Genomic DNA, 26363 nt, shown 5'->3' on the forward strand with positions numbered 1-26363 from the left:
AAAAAATTACAAATTTGAAACTTGGAGATACGAGGTTTCTACCCGACAACGACGATATGGATGTCTTTAGGAGGAGGTAAAATGACATTGCCCTGTGAAACAACGGTTTTAAATCAGATTAGTTTGACAGCCTATATGTGCAGAATTGAACACAGTAAAAGTGTGTTCCTGGTCAGCAGGAAATGGGGAATGCATTTCTCCGAGTTAAATCTGGGGACCTGAAGGCCATTAGAGGTCAGAATCTAACCCAGGGGTCTTCAACGTTTTCAGGCAAAGGACCCCTTAGTTGAGAGAGAGATGATCGAAGCAGCGACCCCCACAACCTTTTTCATAGTTTCCATATAGTTTCATTGTTTGACAGCACAATCATCAGTGTATTTTGTGTTTTCAGATTTTTAACCACTTGAACCGTCAATACTTAACAAACTTGACATTTCACTCTATACTTTGTCTGCTCTTTTTTGCCTCTACACCAAACCTCTTTGCCAAAAAATAGCTGATCTACAAGCTCACAACGCCTCACAGCGCGAGGCGTTGTGAGCTTGTAGATCTGCTATTTTTGGCTAAAGTGCTCAGAATATGGACGCTAGGGTTCAAGTGGTTAATATAAAAAAGGAGAAAAACGTATTCTATCACACAAAGATTTAGAGGACCCCCTATACTAACTCTGAGGACCCCCTAGGGGTCCCCGACCCCCTGTTGAAGACCCTTGCCCTATGGTCGTCATAATGATCACAGAATAGATGAGAACTGACCCCAAGGATCGTGGGCATGGCACCTCTGTATAATCAGGACATGATTCACCCCCCCACACCCAATAACACAGGATGTCTGACCAGGGGCGTCAATTGGGTATGGCAGGGGTATGCAGCTGCCATACCCTGGGCCAGGGGGGGAAATAAAAGTTACCTTTAAATATAAATCCATGAATGTCTCTTTGTCTATCTGTGATGGTTATTATGTTGTTAAATTACAGTAAAATACCGGTAACTACAAATGCAAAATTTAACTGGTCACTTTAACAAGTAGGCTATAATAATTATATTCTCCACTCTTTTATTCTCCCCATCTTGACAAAATGGTAAATTCCCAGGTTCTGTAGGTCAGCTGCACAGGTGCAAATTCATGTGGCACATTTGCTAACATGCTAAGTTTAGCTGCACTTAAACAACAATTCCAGGCTGCCATATCCAGCCCAAGAAACCGTAGAAACCTGTGTAAAAAACTGACAAACTTATTTTTTTTTTTCAGACATTGTGAAAATAGCCGATCTATATGCTCACAACGCCTCGCAGCGCGAGGCGTTGTGAGCATGTAGATCTGCTATTTTCACAATAGAACCGTGTTATACAAAATGTAATGTAAGATGTGGATCTTTTCTATAAAAAAAAAACTGCTCAGTGTCCGCCCTGAGACTAGGAGGTCAGATTCGATACCAAAGACTCTTCAAATGGGACCCTGTGTCTCCCTGCTTGGCACTCAGCATCAAGTGTTGGATTGTGGGTGTGTCCCTGCGACATACTAGCGTCATGTCCAAGCGGTGTAGGCTACTTCTAGCCTACATCAAGCTGCCACACGCTATAAAGAAACAGGAGATAGCAGATAGGCTCCTGCAAGGATTACTTTTCACTTAAGTGAAGGTGTGCGTTAGATTTTTGACTAGTTTGAAAACATCTTGCCTAGCCTGAAAGTTAGAAATGCATTTTCCGCCACTGTTTGACAGTTCCAACTCACCCCCTAGCACTCCTTATTTGGTGTGAGTCTGGGGGAGTTGGACCCAAATGCAAGACAAACGGATAGAGCAGATCAGAAGTTCTCCGAAAACAATCAGTTTAATGCATAGCAAACGGGCAGACAAAATCCCGAATGCATAAAAACTAGGCACAAGATCAAAACCACAGGAGCTGGCAGGAATACACAATCTGAGGAGAATACTAGGCCTACTCGTAAAATGAAACAAACTTACAGTAATGTCTAGAGGGCTAAGAGCCAAAACTTCAAGTTTATAATCACATCACAGCTTTACAGGTGTAAAACAGTGTGTGAATTAATTTCCATGATTTGCAGTATGAAAAGATAGTCAATAAAAGGAAAATGTCAGATATAAACAAAAACTAAAATTGCCTACTGTAGCCTTAAGGAAATATAGAGATAAGGCAGGGTAGCCCATCTCTTGTGTGACTAAGAGACACTTACTGTAGGCTATTAGCAGGAGATAAGGCTATGACGAGGTATATCAACACTGTCGGTTTATGGGTCCACTTCTAATATCCACACGGTGCAATGGGCCCCGGGAAATTTGGGAATCGCTGGTTTAGACAGATCTAGGTTTGATGTTTATGTTTACTAGGTATCCTACTAGTCATTGCAATCCATTTACCTGACCATTTAAGGTCTTTACATACTGGGGACATTATTTTTGTACTATTCATTTGGCCAACAATAGGCCTATACTGTATATAGGCTATATTATTTTCAAGCTGTTGTTTGTCATGAACACGAATATTACGCTGCATTAATGAGTTTTCACTCTTGGATAAAAGTGTTTGCTAAATGGTTTGCGGTTATACAGAGACCTTGTGAAGAACATTGAATCTATTATCCCAGGGCAGGGAATAAATATAAATGCTTTAGAAGAATTTACACAAACACCCACAAGCTGCTTTTTTTTTGTCACAGTTGACAAACGGACTGTGACATGGTCCAAAAAATAAGACCCTGCATGTTTTGTTTTATATTCATGGAGCATTAATAAAACATTAGTATTAGACTTGCTGCTTGGCCACCCCCAAGGAGTAGGCATATTTATAACATTTTCCTTTTTTTTATTTATTTGAAATGCTGCACTTGAATTTTATACAAAGTTTTATCCATGCGTGGTTGCAGCTCAAACAAGAATAAATAATATTAAATAAATGCATTTTGTCACTGTCAGACAGAAACCCATATTTTCAACTATTTCGATTTGTATTTATTGTCTCCACCAGCCGAAGGCTGAGGGGAGAGTATGTTTTCCCCTCCGTCCGTGTGTCCGTCCGTGCGTGCGTCCGTGCGTCCGTCCGTCCGTCCGTCCGTGCGTCCTCGCAGTTTGTGAGCGCCAAATCTCAGTCACCGTTGGCCCGGTCGCTGCCAAAGTGAGCACACACATTCCCTGGATGCCAATCTAGAACCTCTGCCCTAAATTTTTCAAATGGGCCTTTTCTAGCGCCAACTAGTGGCCGATGTTTGCTAAACACATTTCTGTGCACTACTCTTACAGATTTTGTCCAAAAATCCTACAAATCGGTAGGCAATATCTCGACAGTCATGTGATCGACACGGATCTGTCCGATTTTGCATATTCCATCCTGATTGGCTAAGATTGGCTTCCAAAGTTTGTGGGATTGAGCCGTTTTGAACAAAATGCCTCAAATCACAAACGCAAAGTGCAATTATCATGAAATCGCGCACACACGTTCCCACTAGGCCGAGGAAGAAATGCCACTTATTTTTTTTTAATCAGCCTCATGGTGGCGCTATAACAGCCCGATTTGTGGTTTTACCTATAACTCCACCGATCAGTTTCAAACTTTGTAAGCGCACTCCCTAGAGGCTAAGGATAAACCTTTGCCCTGCATTCTTCACATCAGCCTTTTATAGCGCCACCTTTGGCCTGACTTATGTAAAACACATTTTTGGATATTACTCCTTGAGATTTTATCCAAAAATCATGCAAATCGGTACACAGTATCTCTATAGTCATGTGATCAAGTCCAATCCGTCTGATATTTCACATTCCATCCTGATTGGCTAATATTAGCTTCCAAAGTTTGCAGGATTGCTCCGTTTTTGAACAAAATGCCTCAAATCATCAACGCAGCTTGCGATTACCGTGACATTTGCCACACATATTCCCACTAGGTCAAGGAACAAATGCTACCTTTTTAACATTGTCCTGTTATAGCGCCACCAGCAGGTAGACTTTAGAAAAACACATTTTTGGAACACAATGCTTGAAATCATGCATGCAGCGTCCGATTGCCATGAAAGATCTAAGGTGAAGAACATATGCCACCCTTTTTACATTGGCCTATTATACAGTAGCACCACCAGGACGCACGGCCTGGTGGAGACCTGTGCTCGGAAGAGCACTGCTTCTAGTTGTTGTTGTTTCTTAGTTGTATATGTATGAGGGACCATTATGTGCAGAATTGTAGTCCCTGGGCAGGTAAACAAATATAATAAAATAGAGCGAAATCAATCATCTCTTCTTCAAAAAGAACCAACAAGCTATTGACATCCATGTATACACATACACACACACACACATACGCACACTCGTGCATGCATGAGTGCACACACACACACACACACACACACACACACACACACACACACACACACACACACACACACACACACACACACGCGCACGCACACACACACACACACACACACACGCGCGCGCGCAAATGAAACACTGTTCCAGGTTATTTTTCATCAAAGTGTGTTTGGGGGTCACACAGTATCATCTCTCATGAGATTTGTTGGAGAGAACAGTGAGCAAAGCCAACGTCTTTATTTTGTTGCTTACTTCCGTTCTGATGGCTTTCATGAGAGGTACTGGCCATTCTTTAAAGGTTTATGTGAGTGAGAAAGACAAACTGCTGAAAAATTTACCTACTCTTCTCATCAACAGTCCATTTCAGTCCCTCTAACACGGATATCACAATACAAATACAAAATAGTAGTCTGAGAAATGTATTTGAGATGGTATTTTGAAAATACATTAAAAACTGATGCAATGATTAATTAATTAATTAATTAATTAAGCCAAAATGAGTGACAGCACAGACTAGAGTGACCTTGTTATCTTCGAAGGCTATAGGCAAGAACTATGGCATTAGTTGCACAATAGTTAAACTCATAATGCACAATCCTACACAGAGCTGCCTGTACTTCACACTTCAGTGACACCAGGATACTGATCAGGATACTGACCAGGACACTGACACTATGATACAGACCACGATACTGACATGATACTGACACCAGGATACTGACGCTAGGATACTGACCAGGACACTGACACTATGATACGGACCACGATACTGACATGACGATACTGACACCGGGATACTGACCAGAATACAAGAATACTGAACAGAATACTGACACCAGAATACTGACCAGGATACTGACACCAGAATACTGACACCAGAATACTGACCAGGATACTGACACCAGAATACTGACCAGGATACTGACACCAGAATACTGACCAGGATACTGACACCAGAATACTGAACAGAATACTGACACCAGAATACTGACCAGGATACTGACACCAGAATACTGACCAGGATACTGACACCAGAATACTGACCAGGATACTGACACCAGAATACTGAACAGAATACTGACACCAGAATACTGACCAGGATACTGACACCAGAATACTGACCAGGATACTGACACCAGGACAAATGTCTAATTTCTCTTTTGGCTCACAAGCTAAAAAGAACCACTGCTATAAATAAAAAAAAAGAAACAAAGTTCAACACAAGTTTAACATGACCCAGGTTTCAATCAAAAACATTTGACATCGCCATGCATTCGGTTCAGTAATGTAAGTTGCATGCAACGTAAGTTCAGTAGTGGAGACCACCCTTCGCTCATCTTAGCCACTCACGTTCCTTTCCTAATCATACACACCTGATGGCTCTCAGCCAATCCACACGTAATCACCACAGTATAAATACACCCCCATTTCGATCCTCTCACCTGTTTGCTTCCTCTACGTGGAAGCCAAAATCCCTCCCCCCTCCCCAATCACCTCATACCTCAATACTAATACTAACGTTTAAGTTTCCATTCCGTGTTCTCTACTAACGTTCCCGAGGTGGGGCAGCGTTGGAGCAGAAGCGGCCGACTGCTCCCGAGCTGAGCAAACCGTGGTCGTCAGCTCCCGAGACTGCACCCCCACCCTGAGTCTCGCCCTACCTCAGGCTCCTCATCAACGCACACACATACATCTCACTTTATATAATAAAGTCTGTTTAACTCGAGCAGAAGGTGTGGTTTCTTTCTAGTGAACTGTTCCACGGCTCTGTGTCCCATTGGCTGGCCCTGTAGCCTCCAGTTTCTGCAACACAATGCCATGGGGGTTGCTCCGATGATGAGCAGGCATTTCCCCGATTTTTCCAATTGTTGTACCCATCTGTTGTCAATTTAGACTCCAAGGGGACACCTCAGGTAGATGTCTACATGCTTTACTATATTCAAGCCATGAGTATAGGTGATACCATCTGCTTTTGAATGCATGTAATGTCCCATTCATTTCAGTAGCTGGGAATATTGTTTGCTTTGGTTGAGTTGCTGGCTCTTCGATAGCTGAAAGATCCCAGATTTTTTTCTTCAGACACCGGCAGTCCAAGGGTTATGGGCAACAATATAAAGAATGTTGTACTTTTTCCATCAATGATGGCACTGTCGAAAAGAGCCATAAGTAAATTCAATGCAGATGGAAACACCAGTAAGACTCCCTAATCGGGAGATAAGCGACCGTAGGTCTCGCTAGAAGAGGGCCATGTGAGAAATGAGGGGTGGGGTCTCCGCGTTGCCTTGGCGGACGAATAGGTACCGGCCCCGGCTCTCCCGGACGCTCCTAGGCCGAGTTAGGGCATTTTATGTGAGCTGCAGTGGAGGGGGTCCTCCACTGGGGGCGCCACCACTTTTGCATCCGTTCTGGAGTACCAGGAGTGGGTGGTCCCCGGGAATTCCCTGTGAGCAGCCCCGTGGGGGTGGTCATTTGGTCATTTTTGCACATTTGGTATTTGGCACCTGGGGGTCCCTGGAACTCCGGGGGTCCTTGGAGGTTGTAGTTTGGCAGGCAAGGAGTTTGTGTGGAAATTTTGGCATGGATCGGGGCAACGGTGGCCGAGATATGAGTAGGGGGAAAGTGTGACGTGTATGTGGTAATGTTTTTACACCTGGGGGTCCCCCAGGGACCTGGGGGTCCCTGGAACTCCGGGGATCCTTGGAGGTTGTAGTTTGGCAGGCAAGGAGTTTGTGTGGACATTTTGGCATGGATCGGGGCAACGGTTGTGGAGATATGAGCAGGGCAAAAGTGTGACTGACTGACGGACTGAGAGACAGCCCCTGGAGCTTTTGATAGTAAATGCGACCTACGGTCGCAATAAATGCTATGATTGAGATTAACACAATTTGTCTGTCATTAGCTATCTTTGATGAGCTTCCCTGGAAATCTGACTCATAATAAAGAAGCTCAGAGGGCTATTGCTTTTGTGTCATTATTGGCACGGAGGAGAATCCTTTTAGATTGGAACTCAACATTCCTCCCTAACCCAGGCCTCTGTCTGAAGGATGTGATGTTGTACTTAAGCCTGGAGAAAATTAAATGTACGCTATGGTCAAGTGGATTTATGTCAACCTGGGGCCCCCTGCTAACTTAATTCAATAATTTGATGAGACTTCGAGATTGTCTACTACCGGTTCTCAAACCTTTTCATATCAAAGACCCCCAAATTGATATTATGTATGTGCCAAGGACCCCCATCTGAAATGATTTTGTTGTTACATTTTTTATAAAGTACCTGATCTACAAGCTGTTGTGAGCTTGTAGGGTGTATAAAATGGGGTTAGTGGTTAAACTATTCCTCATTTTGCTGGAGACCCCCTGGAAACCTTTTCATAGATTTCACAGATTGTTGACACAAATAGCTTGAGAACGTTTATTTTCTAAATTTTAAATACAATGTGAATATTATATTTGATATTGGCCTTCAGGATCAGCAATACATTACTGCCTGCACAGTAGACAACCATTTAAGAGCTGGATACATCTATTAAAAACCACCCCAGGGGAAAACAGAACCCTTAGGGAAAACAGAGCCTATAAAATTGGTGGTGCTGGGGGGAGCACACAAAGTGCACACAACATTCAGCAAGAGGAAGTACAATGGATGAGGTGAGCTTTAATGGAGCACCAATTCGGTCAGTTGCAGTGGCGTCAGTTCAGAAAAAGCTAAGGTATGGCAAGATGACTGGTGTCTTGCACGTGCGCCTTCGCGCGTGTGCAAGACACCAGTCATGTTGCCATACCTTAGCAACAGGCATGTTACATTTATTTTACGAATACATTTTTATTTTTTTCCCTAGTTTCTACGGTTTCTTGGGCTGGATATGGCAGCCTGGAACGGTTGTTCAAGTGCAGCTAAACTTGGCACAATTAACAATAATGCATTGCACCTGTGCAGCTTACCTGCGGAACATGGGAATATACCATATTGTCAAGATGGGGAGAATACAAGTGTGGAGAATATAATTATAATACCTTGTTAAAGTGACCATGTTGTGAATTTTTGCATTTGTAGTTATTTTACCATAATTTAACAACATAATAACCAGCACAGTAGACAAAGAGATATTAATGGATTTATATTTAAAAGTAACTTTTATTTTCCCCCCTGGACGGAGGGTATGGCAGCCGCATACCCCTGCCATACCCAATTGACGCCCCTGGCCACCTGGTCAGTAACTAAGTAGATTTACTACTACAATTTTGACTTATTTCCAATTTCCAATGCTTTTACTTCTACTCCACTGCATCTCGGATCCAAATACTGTACTTTTACTCCACTACATTTATTTGAGAACTTTAGTTACTAGTTACTTTGTAGATTGATTATTATTACAAAACATACATTAAAGGTAGGGTAAGTGATTTCAATTAAGTTTCCTTTCTCCAATCATGATCTTGGGGGCGGGCCTTTGTGCATGTAATCCACTTGACCATGATTGGAGGAAGGCCCTACTCTATCCTGATTGGAGGAAAACCTGTCACCTAACAGTTTTGGTGGAGCAACTCAGGGATAAGGCTGGAGCCCAAATATGGACCAAACACTATAGTAACTTGTATCATCAGAACATAGACCCATTTTGTTGTTATTTGAATTAAATGAAATCACTTACCCTACCTTTAACCACTTCAGCCCTAGACTACTTTGAAAGTAGCCGATCTACAAGCTCACAACGTGTCGCATCACGACGTATTGTGAGCTTGTAGATCGCCTATGGAAGATTTCTGCTTCATGAGTACGTGGCATTTTGATGCCAATACTTTTACACTTTTACTCAAGTAAATTCTCAATACCAGACTTGTAACAGAGAGTAGTTCTGCATTGTAGTATTGATAATTTTACTTAAGTCACAAATGTGAGTACTTTTTCCACCACTGACATGTCACATACAGAACATCGCCCATGGTGCTGTGCGTGCATGTAAACCCCTCGAGTGCATCTGAACTATAGCTCGCAGGCTGCGCATCATTTATTCTGTGTAATGTATAAGCTGCCTCTCCTGATTTAGATACCATAAGACTCCCTAATCGGGAGATAAGTGACCGTCAGGTCACAGTGTGATTTTAGGCCAAAATCTGTAGGAGCAGTGTCCAAAAATTTGTTTGAAAAAATCGGCCTGATGGTGGCGCTATATGGGACAGATCCATTTTGATGACGTGAGTGTAGACATACTGTGTAGCGATTTGCGTGATTTTAGGGCAAAAAGTGATGGAGCAGTGTCCAAAAATGTGTTTTGCAAGAATCGGCCTCATGGTGGCGCTAGAAGAGGGCCATGTGAGAATTGATTGATGGGTGGAGGTTGTGGTTTGGCAGGCAAGGAGTGTGTCTGCAAAATTTGGCATGGATCGGGGCAACGGTTGCGGAGATATGAGCAGGGCAAAAGTGTGACGTGTGACGTGTGACTGACTGACTGACGGACTGACGGACTGACGGACGGACAGCTGGTGGAGGTGCACTAGCAATGACTGCTATGAGAATATACAACTATTTACAGCTATTACACTGTTGATCCCCATCAATTACTGTAGGCCTATATTGGCTATTGGCTTGTACTGCAAGGACTTTTTTTGGCTGGGTGTTTTCTTTTGACTGTACTTGTGCTGTAATACTTTTTGTTTTTGTTTTCACTGTTCTACATTTTTGTCTAATAAAATATTTCAGTACCAAGTTAATCTCCAAAAACCATAGCAAGCTTGCACTTTATGTAAACTCTTACAGCAGGGTTCCCCAAAGGGCCGAATTATGTCTAGGGTACCAAGCCGAGGGCCACAACATTGCAGGCGGCGACGGTGGTGTTCCCGCTACTCCAGTGACAGATATCGTCGTTGTCGGGTGAAAATCTTGTATGTCCACAACCATTTGTTTCGCATTTATCATTTTAAAAACGATTTAAACTAGTGAAAACAGCCGATCTACAAGCACACAACGCCTCGCCCCACGAGGCGTTGTGTGCTTGTAGATCGGCTGTTTTCACTACTTTTGTGCGACGGCCATGAATGATGAAGCAGGGCTTTACTTTGCGAAAGAACATACAAATTTGGAGATACAAGGTTTCCATCCGACAACGACGATATACTAGTGTTGTTGCTGCTCTTATACCACCATTATTACTGGGGTTGGTGTGGGCCAGACAGTAGCTCCCCCGGGCCGCAAATGGCCTGGGGGCCGCCTATTGAGGAACCCTGATGTACAGTAAATAGAACATGAATTGTGGTGGTTATATTCATAGTATTATTCATATCACGGGGGAAACCTCATGAGAGACCATTGAGAAGTCGGATGAATGCAAAGTAATTCATCAGCGCAACTATATACACGCCGCTTCGGTGTGTAAATTATGCATTTTGTCCATTTCCCATCCTTTATGGAGTAGGCCTAAGTGTGTGTCCGTGTGTGTGCGTGCGTGTGCGCGTGGCATAGCAGATGTGCAGACACGTACGTCGTACGACTCCCAGCGATGACTAATGACCCTTCCTCGCTCTGTGACCTCCACATTGCCGTCCTTTGTTTTAGCCCTGAATGATGAGGCTCGAGAACAGACAGCGTAGTATACTCCTGGAGGTGCTTATCTCTTAACTTACGCTTCGCCGTATGACAGCGGCGCGTAACTGGAAAACAGTCGATCTACAACATCCAGGGACGTTCTGGCCATTGGGAAAAGCGGGACAACTCCCGAACGGCCGGTTCATTCCCGGCCGGTCCAGGCCGGCCATTAGGTTTCAAATTTGTACATTTTTTCGCAAAGCAAAGCCCTGCTTCATCATACAAGGCCGTTGCACAAAAGTAGTGAAAACAGCAGATCTACAAGCACACAACGCCTCGCTGTTTTCACAAGTTTAAATCATTTTTAAAATGATAAATACAAAACAAACGGTTTTCACCCGACAACAACGATATATAACTCATGTAATTGTCCCACTGGCTTGTCACTTGTCATGATCTGAAATGGCAAATCTTTGAGTAGCAGCAGTGCTATAGAGAGATCTCTCTCTATAGCGCACAATGAGGGCCTCTCCAACTCTTTTTCCCGGGCTGAATCAGGGGCCCAGCATGTCCCTGACAACATCCCAACGCGTTGAGGACGGCCGGAGCGCAACTCCGTCGGGATCTTGTGAATCGCCTATTTTGGGCCAGAGCGGACCATCTACTACAAGCATCTGTCTATCTATCTATAGATTGACCTACATCGTGGCGTGGTCGGGCCGGGTTTGCACTCCATTCGTCACATGGGGGAAATAACAACAATAAGCGAGCTTGTTGAGGATAAACTAACCCTGAATGTGACCCCTGTCCACCCCAAAGGCAACGCGGAAAGGAGAGGCTAGGATAGGGATAAGGCCAGCCAATAGCGGGGAGACAGACAATATGCTGCTCAGCTCAGCACAGTGTGTGGAGACTGTGTCTCGGGAAGCTCCCATGAGTATTCATTTGTACGAAGAGAGTGTCCTTTTTTCTTCCTCTTTTAATGGGCACCAGGGTGCCCAGAACGGCGGAAACCACCGATAATTGAAGCCAGGCTGCCAAATGCTTCCAATTAGTTTTCAACACTAATGAGAGTCCCTTTTCATCATGATCACCTGCCTGACATGGTAAAATATACAAATATATATTTATATAATATCTTTTTTTGTTTTATCAGTCCCAATTGCCTTTTGTCTGCGCACCTCATTAAATTGTCTCCCATTAGATCTGGGTCTTTATGAATCATTCAGTCAGATATTTTGGAAATGAAAGCAGCACGGGGATGGCTGGCTTGTTTCCTCGGAGAAGCTGAGTGGTATGAATGCATGCGGCTGGTGGTGATATTGTAATGCTAATAATTGTCACAATGTGACGTGCTGAGAGCTTGTAGATCTGCTATGTTCAGCGCACAATATACTCAGTCGTATGCAGGATAAATCAAGCACTTGGTCTGGAATAGCAGGAGTGGGTATGGAGACCTATAGCTCCCCGTCTATAAGGAGTGCAGTGTAATTTGGAAGTGAAAATCACTGTAATGAAAGAGAGAGGGGGAGGGTCAGGCATGAGCAAGACAAACCAAAGGCCGGAGGAGGACGAGGTAAGTGTAATTCGAGGATGTTCATTACCGCGACCGACATCTTTAAAAACAGTGGTGGTGACTGTGAAGAAGCTAGGCAAACTCGGCAAACAATCTGACGATGTCTCTTCAGCTTTATATATCGTCGTTGTCGGGTGGAAACCTAGTATGTCCAAAACCGTTTGTTTGTATTGTATGATTTTAAAAGTGATTTAAGCTAGTGAAAACAGCCGATCTACAAGCACACAACTTGCTTGTAGATCTGCTGTTTTCACTACTTTTGTGCGACCGCATTGTATGGTGAAGCAGGGCTTTACTTTACGAAAGAACTAGAGATGTTACCGATCAATCGGCAATGGATCGGATCAGGCCGATCACAGCGTGATCGGCGATAATCGGTGGTTTAGATCAAAAGGTAAATTCACCGATCCGATCGGTGAATCCGATCAACCAGCCGTTCAGTATGCCCACTTGAGGCCATTTTGGGGTATTGATTTCCACAGTGCTGAAGGAATAATTAGTTACTGCTATGATAATAAATACATAGTAATGCTGGTAAATAACTATAAGGCAAATATATAAATGAATTCATGAGTGAATTAATTAATTAAAGTTAAAACATTAACATTTAGAAAATATAAATAATATATAAATAATAACTTGATCGAATCGGTGATTGATCGGTATCGGGTGATCAAACTTTTGTGATCGGTGCTCGGTGATCGGTTTTCACTAGTTTAAATCATTTTTAAAATGATAAATGCAAAACGAACGGTTTTGGACATACAAGATTTTCACCCGACAACGACGATATCTGAACTGTCGCTGGAGTAGCCCCCTGCAATGTTGTGGCCCTCGGCTTGGTACCCTAGACATAATTCGGCCCTTGGGGAAAACTAATTGGGGAACCCTGGCCTACGGTATGTCCAACCAACAGTATCCCAGTTAGGCTGAGGTCCAGAACACTTGTCTTTGTGACCCGTGTCCTTCTGTGCCTTTAATATGCTGCATCTGTAAGTGTGAGTAACACTTCCAAAACCAAGCAGATGGTGCAGCTTTATGAAAATAATAGTGTGTGCAGACTGTGTGCACGTGCGGGCGGGCGTGTTCGAAGTGAGACAAGAAAAAGCAAGGTTAGATCAATATCTAACCCCTCGAAATCCATCGACATCACATGAGTCATATATACGGTAGGCTTAGCTGAACCGTGTAAAAATGTAAAAAAGAAATCTCTCCTTTCGGAATGCTGAAAATATCTTTGTATTTCCGGTGCCTGCCCTCTCTGCATGGAGCAGGCTGGCGGTGAGGGTGTGTGTGTGTGTGTGTGTGTGGGGGGGGGGGGGGGGGGTCTTGGGGAGTGAATTGAAGGGGAGTCATTGAAGGGAATGCGGGTGTAGGGAAAAGACAAGAAAGATAAATTACAAGAGAAAGTGGTTCCATGCCCTTGAAAACCTTGAATCAGCCGTTCGACTGACGCGTTAAGTGGTCAGATGGGTGGGCCGTGTGCATTTTTAGTTTATTTTAAAGATCAATCAATTGATTGTGTTCCGGCTTGGTTCAATGGAACTAACGTTTAAGTATCAGTATCACAAGGAAAACTGATTGCTCACGGTTTTAAAGAAAGAGGTACCATGACATTTTTTACTCCGTTATATTTTATCATAACATCTTGTTTTGCCAATTATTTGGAGGAGGCCCACTTGCAGTAGCCTATCCTCACGGCCCACCAATGGTCCCTGCCTGGCCCACAGGTTGGGAATCATTGGCTTAGAACCTGAGGCCTGAAGTGATTTATACTTTGCCTTGTGACGTGTTGTCCGACGACAATACACTATTATATCAATGCTTAATTCATGCTCTGTCATCTGACAGTGCCGTGTGCTGAAATAGCAGATCTTTAATCTCAAAACACAGCACACCGCAGCACGTTTTGAGCTTCTAGATCGGCATTTTCACATCCGCAGTGGTTTGTGAGCTGTGGAGCAGCTCTTTTGACACAGTCGTATGACAAAGTATAAATTATTGGGCTCAAATCTGCCACTCTAGATATTTTTTACGTGCAACTTTGACTGAACTCCCCCCCCATTTCTTATCAATAATAATTTTTTGTATTATTATTTTAATTTTCCCCGTATACGAATGTAAAGAATGTATTATTTATTTTATTGTATCCCGTTTCACCCCTTTTTGTATAGCCTATAGGTGAAGGGCCTTACTGTACATAGTCTATGCCCACAAATATGTCGGTTAACAACAGGAAAAGTATCAGTGATGTATTATCTTACTAGTTTTGACACAATAAAGTTTAAAAAGAAATATTGAAGGAGAGTGGGAGTAATTTCAACCTGAGTTCATTTTTAGCAGTGCGACCCACCTCTCTCTCTCTCGCTGGCTGAGGGGTGCTCTAGGGACGCCCGGGAAAAATGAGTCAGTGATGAGCGAAGGGTTTTCTTGATAAAGTTTAATTATGCCGCGTGTTATAGCACAGGTGGCAACACCACGGGTAGTCTGAGCCTCTGCTTCTGCTGGCAATGACATACATCGTTGCTGTCAGGTGGAAACCTTGTATGTCCAAAACAGTGACGTATCGGGAAATGGAAAAGAAAAAATAACCAATGTAGGCTAGTAGTAATTATTTAGTCACAAGCTCTTGTTAATGCGTTTCTTTAGTTCGATATTTTTTTTTTTTTTAAACACAGAGACACTTACACTTTCACTTTCTCCCTCAATACTGGATAGGCTATTGCACAACACTCGTGTACAATGACTGAAAGCATAAAGTAAGTATGACAATGACTAAGGCAATAAAATCAAAGTGTAAAGTCCAGTCAAATCCCCATTGTTGCGACTGTCAGGTCGCAAGTTACAAAGCACTTCCTTATTGGCTTCATATCCCACAGAGCCTCCTTGCCACCTGGGAGATACATGGTTTCTGCCCAATATGTGTGTGGCTATCTCCTCACCGGGTGGCACTGCCATCTGTCTGGACAGGATTTAAGCCCGGCTCTACTCCAGTAGCACTTAACCCCTATGAAAACCTTCCCCGGCTGTCTGTCAGTCCCTCCGTCTGTCCATCACGTCACGTCACACTTTTGCCCCTACTCTTATCTCCAGCCCCTGATTTCTCACATGCCCCTCTTCTAGCACCACCATGAGGTTGCTACCGGTATGTCCAATTTGTGTATACATGCGACCTGGCGGTCGATTAGGGAGTCTTACTGGTAATCACTGGTGTGGTAATTATTCTGCAGCCAGCAGGGGGGATAGCGACACCCTCCAGGGCTAGGGCATTAATGAGAACTGCAGTGGTGAAAAGCACTTGGCTTCATATCCCACAGAGCCTCCTTGCCACCTGGGAGATACATGGTTTCTGCCCAATATGTGTGTGGCTATCTCCTCACCGGGTGGCACTGCCATCTGTCTGGACAGGATTTAAGCCCGGCTCTACTCCAGTAGCACTTAACCCCTCTAACAGTAACAGGTCAGCTTAGACAGGAATCACATCACTTGCGGGTTCTTTTTCTGTCTATAATTGGAATCTCTTGCTCGTCTTTCAATCTTTGAATTTTAGTATTTAGCAGACATTTGCTTCAAAGACACTATAGGATTCCAGGTAGATATTAAACCTAGCAGCTGTCTACTAATAGATATCAGTTACTGACCCTTAAAGGTTTATTTGGACCAATGGTGGCCTCCTGACTAGACGTTGAGGACCAGTACCTGGACAACAGATATATACATAGGCGATTTTAAGGGGTGTCCTAGGGTGCACGTGCACCCCCTGGCCGCCAGGCGGCCATTTTGATTTTTTTTTTTTTTTGTAATGTAACTTTATTTTATAATTATTAAATAAAACAGTGATCGTGATTTGTAAAATGTGCGCAAAAAGAGAGGTGGAGGGGCAAGTATTTCAGCTTGCTTGCTTGCAATGTAAGACCTATCAGCTTGCTTGGCGACGGCGCTGTTGGCAGACTTGGCAGGCACTGTGGGTGGGCTGTGAGATTGACACCTGTGCTGGCCGGCTGTGTGACTCTCTGATATGATGACCCACAATTCCGTGATTTCCTTATCTGTTTCCGCCCGCCTAAAACAATATGGATACAGCAGCAGAGCAGCAATAATGGCGAAACGAACTATAAATACAAAGACAATTGACCAATTCTTTATAAAAAAGAGCAAACCCAGTGCCACAACCGATAATTCATCATCAGGAAATGTGAACACGGGTTCACTCGACACTGACAGTAATGCTAATGAACGTGAACCAGAGGAGGTGGACGGAGCTTGCAGCAGCAGTGATCCAGCCACCGACATCACTGTGGAAGGCTCGCCGTTGCCGGAGACCGAGGCCCCGGTTCCTCCACAGCAAGCAAGCCCCACTCCATACTCAACTGTTGTTACCCCAGGCCCAGACCCAGAGGAGCCATATGAAGCCAACTTTGTTCATGAAAGAGACCCTTGCCATGGCCCGGATAAAGCCAAGCAGTTTTTGGCTTTGGGTCCATATCAGCCAGTAAGTAAATACATCCTATAGATGGTGTCTAGAAAAAGAAGCACCTGTTTTACACTTTTTTTTGTTTATATTGTGTTACATTTGGGTACAAAATTAACTGCAGAAATCCGCTAAAACAACATTACAAAACCGCTAATATCCGCAATTTTTTTTGCGCTGCGCGCGCGTGCATGAGGTAATAGAGGTCGTGCACCCCCTGCTGGAAGAGGCTAGAATCACCTATGGATATATATACAGCTGCACTAGACTGTAAAGAATAAGGACGAAAGGTACTGTGAATCGGAATCCACCCATTGGTTCCTACAGCCCTCTTTTGAAGCCGCTTTTTCAGCTAATTCAAATTAACCATCTTGGAACTTCCAGTCCCGGAAATTAACGAGACTATAATCTACACAAATTTTAAGAAGACTTTAAACTAGCGACTGAAAGCAAAAACTATTTATGAGAGAAGAAAAAAATATACAGGAAACACAATTAACTAGCCTCTCCATTGGTCTTGGCTCTCGATAATTTATTGTCCCAGTGTTAGCTGAACACACACTGACATTTCCAGTTCCATGATGATTTTTGTTGTCTAGTCCTCTTTTCATAGGTGTTTCACCCTCTCCCCTGTTCCGCTCCTCTCTCCATCAAGCTGGGCGTTCGACAACAGGACCGAGTGCATTTCACAGCAGGGAGCATGGAGTTGTTTATACGACATGCGGCTAACAAACAGCCGTGCCACCCCAATCTCTGTCCCCTCCCGCGGCGCTACACTGCTCTGATACACATGGGGCCATTACTGTATGCAGAGACACCCAGCCCACAGCACGCCTCTATGGGGACAGACGACACATGTCTGCATGAAAAGTGAAGGGTGGATTTGGTTGAAGCCTGATAAAGGGCCTCTCTTCATCAATCGCCGATGCTTCCTAAGCCTTGCATCTAGTCGTGTTCCAGATGAATAGAGGCCTGTCAACAACAGTGCCAAAACAGAGAGAAACAGGTTTCCATACTGCAACACGAGAGACATTTCTGTAGTTGTTTTCGTACCTTTAAGGCCAGGTGGAAAAAAAATAACTTTTACCTTTTTTTTTTTCAAATGAAATTGCAAAACAGGTCAAAATGACCCGAACAGAACTCTTAAATGACTGTTCTTCTGAGGTCTACATTTGGTGAATAGTGAGAACTTTAGAGAGTTATGTATTCATTGGAGGATGGATCGCACACAGTGGCAAGGGTGAGAAACAAACGTTTCGGCTATCAGCCTTCTTCAGTGTATCTCACTTTAGAGAGATGAATCTTCTGTGATGTTAGGGGATGTTAAAAAAATAAAAACAAACAGATCAAAAGTAGGGATGGAGCTCATTAATTTGTATTGATAATGAGCATCTTATCGATCCTGCTTATTGAGCCGAGCTTTTATCGGGCCCACTATCGAGCGTTTTCTAATATTTCGTGGAAAGACGTGAGACGACAAATTCGGAACAGAACTGGTATCTTTTTTATGACTGTGAGTTTGTGGCTGACCACCATCTATGAAGATGACAATTGACAAAAGTAACAAATATTATCATTAAAAATCATTAAAACAATCATTCATTAGTGTGCAATACGTGTTAAATTACTTTATATATGAATAGTGCTGTAATAATTTCTTCATCGCCTCTTGTCTTGATTGTTCAAACATGAGGTCATGGGCCGCTATGCTCGATAACAGGCTTGATAAGCCCAAAGCTTATTGATACCGGGTACTCAATAAATCTGTTATCGAGTTTACCCTGTACCCTTGTTTTGAGCTCCATCCCTAATCAAAAGTCAGCGCACCACCCAAGGAGTCCTGCTGCTGGAGAAGTGGACAAAAGGAAAGTGGACAGATACTGGGAGCAGTAGTGGTTCTCCCTGGGCCTTACGGGGAACCATGTGACGGATGAAGGTCAGTCAAGGACAGACACAGTGTTTTCTGCCAGCATACAAAGCTAGTGCTCAACCTTGTTGAAATTCAGGTGGTATCACTCAACAAGTGTTTAGCTGAAAGCATAACCGGAAAAAAGAAAGAAAGATGAATTGCTCTTACATGGTGTCCCCCAGAGGCCAGCAATGTGTCGATGTGTGTCCCTGAGCATGACCTCTTGACCACCTAATTGCTCCCAGAGTGCCGTAGAATGGCGCTCACTGCTCCTACTGTAGTAGTAGTCAGTGGCGTCAGTTCAGAAAAAGCTAAGGTATGGCAACATGACTGGTGTCTTGCACGTGCGCGTGCAAGACACCAGTCATGTTGCCATACCTTAGCAACAGGCATGATACATTTATTTTAAGATTCACATTTTAAGAAGTACAGCTGACCTGCGGAACCTGGGAATATACCATTTTGTCAATATGGGGAGAATATAATTGTAATACCTTGTTATAGTGACCATTTTGTAAAATGTTGCATTTGTAGTTATTTTACTGTAATTTAACAACATGATAACCAGCACAGATAGACAAAGAGACATTCATGGATTTATATTTAAAAGTAACTTTTATTTTCCCCCCTGGACCCAGGGTATATATGGCAGCTGCATACCCCTGCCATACCCAATTGGCGCCCATGGTAGTAGTTATAGAATGGGTAAATGCAGAGGACACATTTCACTTATGTGCTAATACACAGTGACAATAGAAACTAGAAATACTGTTCCTACAAAACAGTGTGGGCTCGCTCGTGACTATATTCTGCAGCGTGCTGTCATGTGAAGCTCAACCAATACTCCAGCTAACACCACTCCCAGATTTTTCACACCTCAATTGCACCTCATTGGCTAAAGGCCCTGCCTTTGTACTGTCTGCGACGGAACTCACTATTTAATAACTGCCTTTGTACTGTCTGCGACGGAACTCACTATATATAAATAATGAAGATAACATAGTGTTCTCGCATTTCAGGCGAGCCCACAATAACACCCAAGGAATGGACTATTCTATACTACACAAAATGTCTGACTGTGTCACAAATTACCGATGAAGCAACAACGTGATGATGCTATTTTCCATTCATGTTCTCCTAGGGGTTAAAAAATTAAATAAACTAGAACACAAAAGTTTAATGTTTGTTTCGTAAATTAATGCCCTACTACTTCATCAAGAGTGCAACACTAACATGGTGAAAATAGCTGATCTAAGAGCGTGAGGTGTGACTATAATACTATAATAAAAAATTGGGTGATTTTGGACGGGACCGTATCTATGTTCCTCTGCTCACCAAAAAATGCAGGAACAGCAGTAGCATTAATATTTTCTCTAAACACACACAACGGAACATAATGGGGCATTACAAGGACCTCAATGCATGTGTACCGACGGATGGAAAATCATACCCTGGGAGTGTACCGTTACTTTTTGGATACGATGTCGGGAAATGGGTCATCTACCTCGACGTGGGGGAGTTCTACCCCAGCCCGGTGCTAACGCTATAGGACCTCCTCTCGGAGCATAACAGTATGCAGCAGAGGGTGAGGTTCGATATGGGGATACCTTGACACTGAGGTGTGCTCCTAGCCTACAGTGAGGCAGAGGAGGGCAGGGCGGTCACATTGACATTTTGACTGATTGGTGACTCTTATTATGACCATTATTCAAAAAAGATTATAAAATGGATTCAGTTCTAAAAGGAGTGTGTGTGTGTGTGTGTGTGTGTGTGTGTGTGTGTGTGTGTGTGTGTGTGTGTGTGTGTGTGTGTGTGTGTGTGTGTGTGTGTGTGTGTGTGTGTGTGTGTGTGAGGCACATATCTGACTGAGCAGTTGTTGATTAGCTTGACAGACAGACTGCTGGGGTTTCTCATACTAACTGTGCAACCTACGGTTGCAACAAATTCAACTTCCACATTCAGCAAATGAATAATGTTTGTCATGCATATGACACTCATATACGTTGCCGTTAGTTGCTCTGAGCTCCTCAGTGTTCATTGATCACAGTTTGACGTCTCTTCAACACTTTGAAACAGGTATCTTTAGTTTGACTTTCTTTGTTATATAGATAATATGATTGCTATCTAGAATATAGCACTATTTAGCATATATATATCACTTGCATTTTCTCTCGAGTATTTTTTCTTGAGTACTGTACTTAAAGGAGTACTTCACCACTTTTCAACCTACAGGTATCTTCATATAATTGGTCCTCACTAAAAAAATAGCTTTTTTTTTCTCAGAGGAGGGTTGTGGGCAGGTCAGAAACCCATCGTCTTGTGACATCATCGATTGGGAATCCAAGCTAATAGAAAATGCAGGCTTTCTACTCCTGAAAAGTTGCAATGTTAAAGTGGAAGCCATTGTTCTCGCGATAATAAAAATGTATTGATTAATTTTTTGGGGGGGAAATGATGATGTCACAAGACGATGGATTTCTGAACTTCCCACAGCTCTCCTAAGAGACTTGGACCGAGTAGAAAAATGTTTTGCTATTTTATTATGAACATTAGTGAGGACCTATTATATGAAGATGGGTTGAAAAGTGGCAAAGTCCTCCTTTAAGTACATATTCTGAGGATTTGTACTTTACTTGATTACTAGATTTCCCAAACATATATTTTTACTCTTACTCAAGTACATTTCTAGGAAGGCTAAAATGCAATTGGCCACACGCTGTGTTTGTCAAAGAAGGTATCACGTTCTACACTGGAATCTATGTAAAAGCGAAAATACGTCATCCCTTACCCGCACAGACGGGGGAAGACATTGCTTGATTGATTGATTGATTGAAGACTTTATTAGAAGTTTGCATAGAAAAAGGTACAGTTGCATGACGGTACAGTTCACTGGTACAAGGTCAACTAAAAGGAGATCCTAGAAAAGCGGTATCCATAGGAAACCATTGAAGTATCTCATATAACATTGAATGACAGACGAATAGAACACAGTAAAAAAAAGTAAATAAAAATAAAATAAACAGTGCAAAAAATATATACGAAAGTTTGATCATATTGGTCCAAAGTTCATGTAAAAAATGTTCCGTGCACGTGACGCGAAAATCCCAGGAGGAGATAGATTTTAACTGTTTTTCATATAATTCAAAATGGTGCGAGATCTAAAGGTCAAAGGTCAAAAGTCAGAGAGTGTCAAAGTTGTTCGGCATGAAGAGACGCATATGTATCAGGGGTGTAGTTGTCCCGATTTAAAATGAAACAACCTTAATAAACATTGTCATTGTCGCTAGTTTAAAGCCTCGTTTCAATCACCATGATATGCGTTTTGTGAAAATATGGTCCAATTTATGTTATATCAAACATATAATTTTCCGAATGTCTGAGTGTCTGTCTGAAACAGCGTTTCTCCTCAGTGGCTGGAGCAATTGATCTGAAATCGCATTACCATTAGCATATGAACACACCTGACATAACTGTGAAGCCTGTTTGTCACTTTCACAAATCGTATGCTGTATATTAGCATTTTTATGGTGTATCTACTATCTATTCTGCATCTGTGTGTGTGCAGGCAGCCGGGTGTGTGTGCAGGCGGGTGGGCGGGCGGGCGGGCGGGCGGGGGGGGGGGGGGGGGGGGGGGGGGGGGGGGATGTGGGCGGGAACACAGTATCTCTGTAGCCATTAAACGAAACGGGTATTTCTTACATTGATGCTCCTACATATTATCATGCAAGCACCAGTTAAAGTTACTTTCCATCCCTCATATACTGTGTGCACAGTGCACACCCCATAACCCACACACTGCACATCATTTTGGAGCTCATATCTTTGAACGGGTAAGGGCTAGTTTAATGTTATAGAGGGGCTTGTGATCATAGGCTTCTGATGGTTCTTCTTCGTGTGCTTTATTTTCAGTAAGCTCAAGACAATGTCCCATCATGTATCACTGCGTGACTGTTGGCAGCCAATAGCATTCCTTTGGTACGCCATTAAAACAATGATGGCGGCACCCATACAACGGCCAAAAAAGCTTCAGTTGTGCAGCATAGAAACCAATGGCTTTCCACCGTCCATATTTTTTTACAGTCTATGATGTGTATACAGGTTTCATGGCTGTGGGTCAACAGAGCATGAGCTATACCTGTTCAAAGTTTGCACTTTCAAAGGCTTCCTACAGTGCCACCCTTTGGCCAATTGTTCTGAACTTCGTGTTTTCGCCGTTTGGCATAGTCCTCTACGATATTGCAGAGTTTCGTAAAAAGCGACTGCACTTTTGCGAAAAGTGGCGAAAGAAGAGAAACACCAATCTCAATAGTGGCTTACAAGCCCCTTACAGGGCTTGGCCACCAATAAAGTTCAAAAGTTCTCCTCACCTAGGGGAACAAGTAGTCCTGTAGTATACTGTTTTGTAACCTACCGGTATGTATGAGTGAGCAGACTGCACTGTTGCGAAAAGTGGAAGTTCAAAAGTTCTCATCCCCTAGGGGAACATGTAGTCCTGTAGTATACTGTTTTGTAACTTATGTATGAGTGACACACCTTATTACATGGGCACAATTCCTAATAATGATAACTGAGGCAATCTGGTATCACTTCCCCTTCTTGAGATTCTAACAGCTTTTCTGTGGAAGTTCTTGATTCCCAGTCATTGAGTGACCTGTTTCTCAACATGTGTTCCATGGAACACTAGTGGACCATGACATGATTAATGGGTGGTCCATGTCTGTCTCTTCTTGGCTATTAGTGGAGTCGTCATGTCTCATGTCATTTTCTGGCTCAAACCTTGTCTTGTACATATCCTTCAGGTAGGCCTATATGCCAGCATGAAAATACTACTGTCACAGAGATACATACAGTAGTTAGAAAAGGTAACATTTAGCTTTTACTGTAAGCTCTGGGAATTCAGCTTGACAACTCATCCTGAACTTCACAAGGGACTGCTTCATGTGAGTGTGGACATTTATTTTTTCAAAATAAAAAATAATGAAAATAAATCAATTCATCTTCACTTTCCTATATTGCTGAACGCATGATCAGGGCCCACATGCACCTCCACTGACCACCGTGGTCCACGGACCACCAGTTGAAAACCCCTGTCCCCTGCAGTAGAGGAACTATGACATTTCCGTGGGGTATATGTAGGGGAAGGGGAGCAGAGGGATTGGTTCATACTGCAAGAACACGTTGCAACGCACAGCGCTGTGAGCTTGTATGTCTGCTATTTTAGATATGCACACGGCCATACGGAGAAGCACACATTCAGAGCTGACAAGTCCAGCAGCTTGTAACATACAGCGTGGGTTTAGTGTTATGATCCGAACAGAACTGGAGTTCTTCCGAGGTAATCTAGACCAAGCTGGACCCAGTAGACGATAATAAAAAAGGGACCCGAACTCTGTGGAATCACATGGATATTATACAAGCACGCACTTTCTGATCGCATGGATGTGATGCCATTGTGGTGGTCATGAAGCAACAGAGGCAAGTCAACCTTCCTTGCGCCATCATAACTTAACATAAGCAAAACAAAAAAAAACAAAGGTTGTATGTTTGCAAATTAAGGTTTAATGAGACAAAATCATATACTATTAACTTATTCATTTGTAGGCCACTGTGTGGCAGGGTGCTCGAGTTGCGCCCACTTTAGCCTATTCACTTCTTTTTGGCAAGCGATACCTCTGCATAAGTAGAGTTATTATTTAGTTAACTCAGGAACAGATTGCATCTGAAGCCCAGTGCTAACATAAAATGGTGTAATTATCAGTTGGGTGCACCGCGTGCAATATCTGCAAACACGCATGTGACGTTCATGTACTGTATATAATATGATCTCTTGTGTATGGGAGTCCGTGGCACCGAATATTTTCAGTATAATATTATAAATGGCGTGTTATAACAAGGCAGCCTTTGTTTTGTTATTTCAGGTTTTAGGATCATGGAGATTATGAACACAACTGCTGTTTATCACAATAAAGAGATGGATGAACGTCGAAAAACCCTCAAGATCATGTACCTCGTCATTTACAGCCTGGTCCTTGTGCTCGGTGTGTCGGGGAACGGTGTTGTCATCTGGGTGACAGGCTTCAAAATGAAGAAAACCATCACCACCGTGTGGTACCTCAACCTCGCCGTGGCCGACTTCCTCGTTGCAGCGTTCCTGCCCCTGGGAATCACATACACAGCTCTGGACCGCCACTGGCCTTTTGGCAAATTCATGTGCAAATTGAGCGGTATACTTTTCTTCATGAACATGTACGCCAGCATCTACATCCTGGTAGTCATCAGTGTTGACAGATGTGCATGCGTGGTGTGTCCAGTGTGGGCCCAGAACCACCGGAGCGTCAGAAAGGCGTCTTGGGTGAGTCTGGGTGTTTGGGTGCTGGCCTTGGCTCTCAGCTCCCCATACTTCATCTACAGGGACACACAGCCTGCCTACCATGATAAGGTCCGTTGCTACTACAACTTTGCACCCACCGGTAACTACAGCACACCAGAAGTGAATGAGTTGGTGAAGTTTAGATCTGGGGCCATGATCATCACTCGCTTCCTCGTGGGATTGGTTGTCCCTTTCACTGTCATCATCTCCTGCTATTCTGTCATCATCTACCGGCTCAGGATTAATCACTCGCTGGCCGGCAAATCAGGTCGCCCCTTCAAAGTCATAGCAACCGTTATCACCACATTTTTCCTGTGCTGGGCTCCCTATCACATCATGCATCTGATTAAGTACAGTAAAACTCATGTGGTCTACTTTGCGATCCCCATAACCTTCGGCCTGGCATTTCTCAACAGCTGCCTGAACCCGCTGTTGTACGTGTTCATGGCCCAGGGTTTCAAGGATGTTTTCCGCAGGTCTATCCTAAAGGTGCTGGAGAAAGCCTTCGCTGAAGAGCTGCCTCAGACCAACACTTCCACAAACCTAGGGAGCACCGGTGAAGAGACTGCCTTGTCTGAGAGACAGGTTTAGGGTTGTCTTTGGATGTAACTCACTCACTACCACTAACGAGATATGACACATCATTTTATAAGGTCCCCACTACCAATGACAAGATCTGACAGATTATTGGTTTATTGCAGTTTAATCGAGTCCCGGCTCTGAACTGATTATCAAGAGTTACAAAATAAAAAAATTGATATCCGAGTAACAATTTTTCTGTCTCAGCAAAATCAAAGGAAAGAAGAAAGTAGAGAGAGAAAGAAAAGAGCAAGAGAACAAACAAAAAATAAAATACAAAATCAAATAACACAAAATGAGTACAGCTCAGTGGCTTAACACATAATAGAAAATCTAAATGAGTTGTTCCATGGACATATACGAGAACCATGTACATGCATTAGAATAGTCAGTTTGAAATAACATCATCGTTGTCCGAATCTTTAGTTCCTTCTACTCAGGTAACGAACAAGGGGCAGCCAGATCTTATCAAATTGTGCCTCTCTGTCTCTAAGTGAATACCGTATTCTCTCAAGATGAAGTGTACTAGTCATTTCGTTAAGCCAGTGTTTAAATGCAGGTGTTCAACTTCTTTGCTGTAATCAGACCATATGAAAGGAGATGTCTTTGTGAGC

The 26363-nt window shown here is 43.2% G+C and overlaps 1 protein-coding gene across 1 annotated transcript; it reads left to right on the forward strand.

The window, feature by feature from the left end:
- Positions 1–24729: 24729 nt before the first annotated feature.
- LOC308286955 (chemerin-like receptor 1) lies at positions 24730–25761 on the forward strand (the record flags this gene model as incomplete). Its single annotated transcript, XM_080728077.1, has 1 exon — positions 24730–25761. The coding sequence occupies one exon, from the start codon at positions 24730–24732 to the stop codon at positions 25759–25761; it is 1032 nt and encodes a 343-aa protein (XP_080584203.1).
- Positions 25762–26363: the final 602 nt, after the last annotated feature.

Source organism: Nannobrachium achirus (assembly GCF_963921795.1).
Source record: "Nannobrachium achirus genome assembly, chromosome: 6".
In the NCBI taxonomy this organism is placed as follows: Eukaryota; Metazoa; Chordata; class Actinopteri; order Myctophiformes; family Myctophidae; genus Nannobrachium; species Nannobrachium achirus.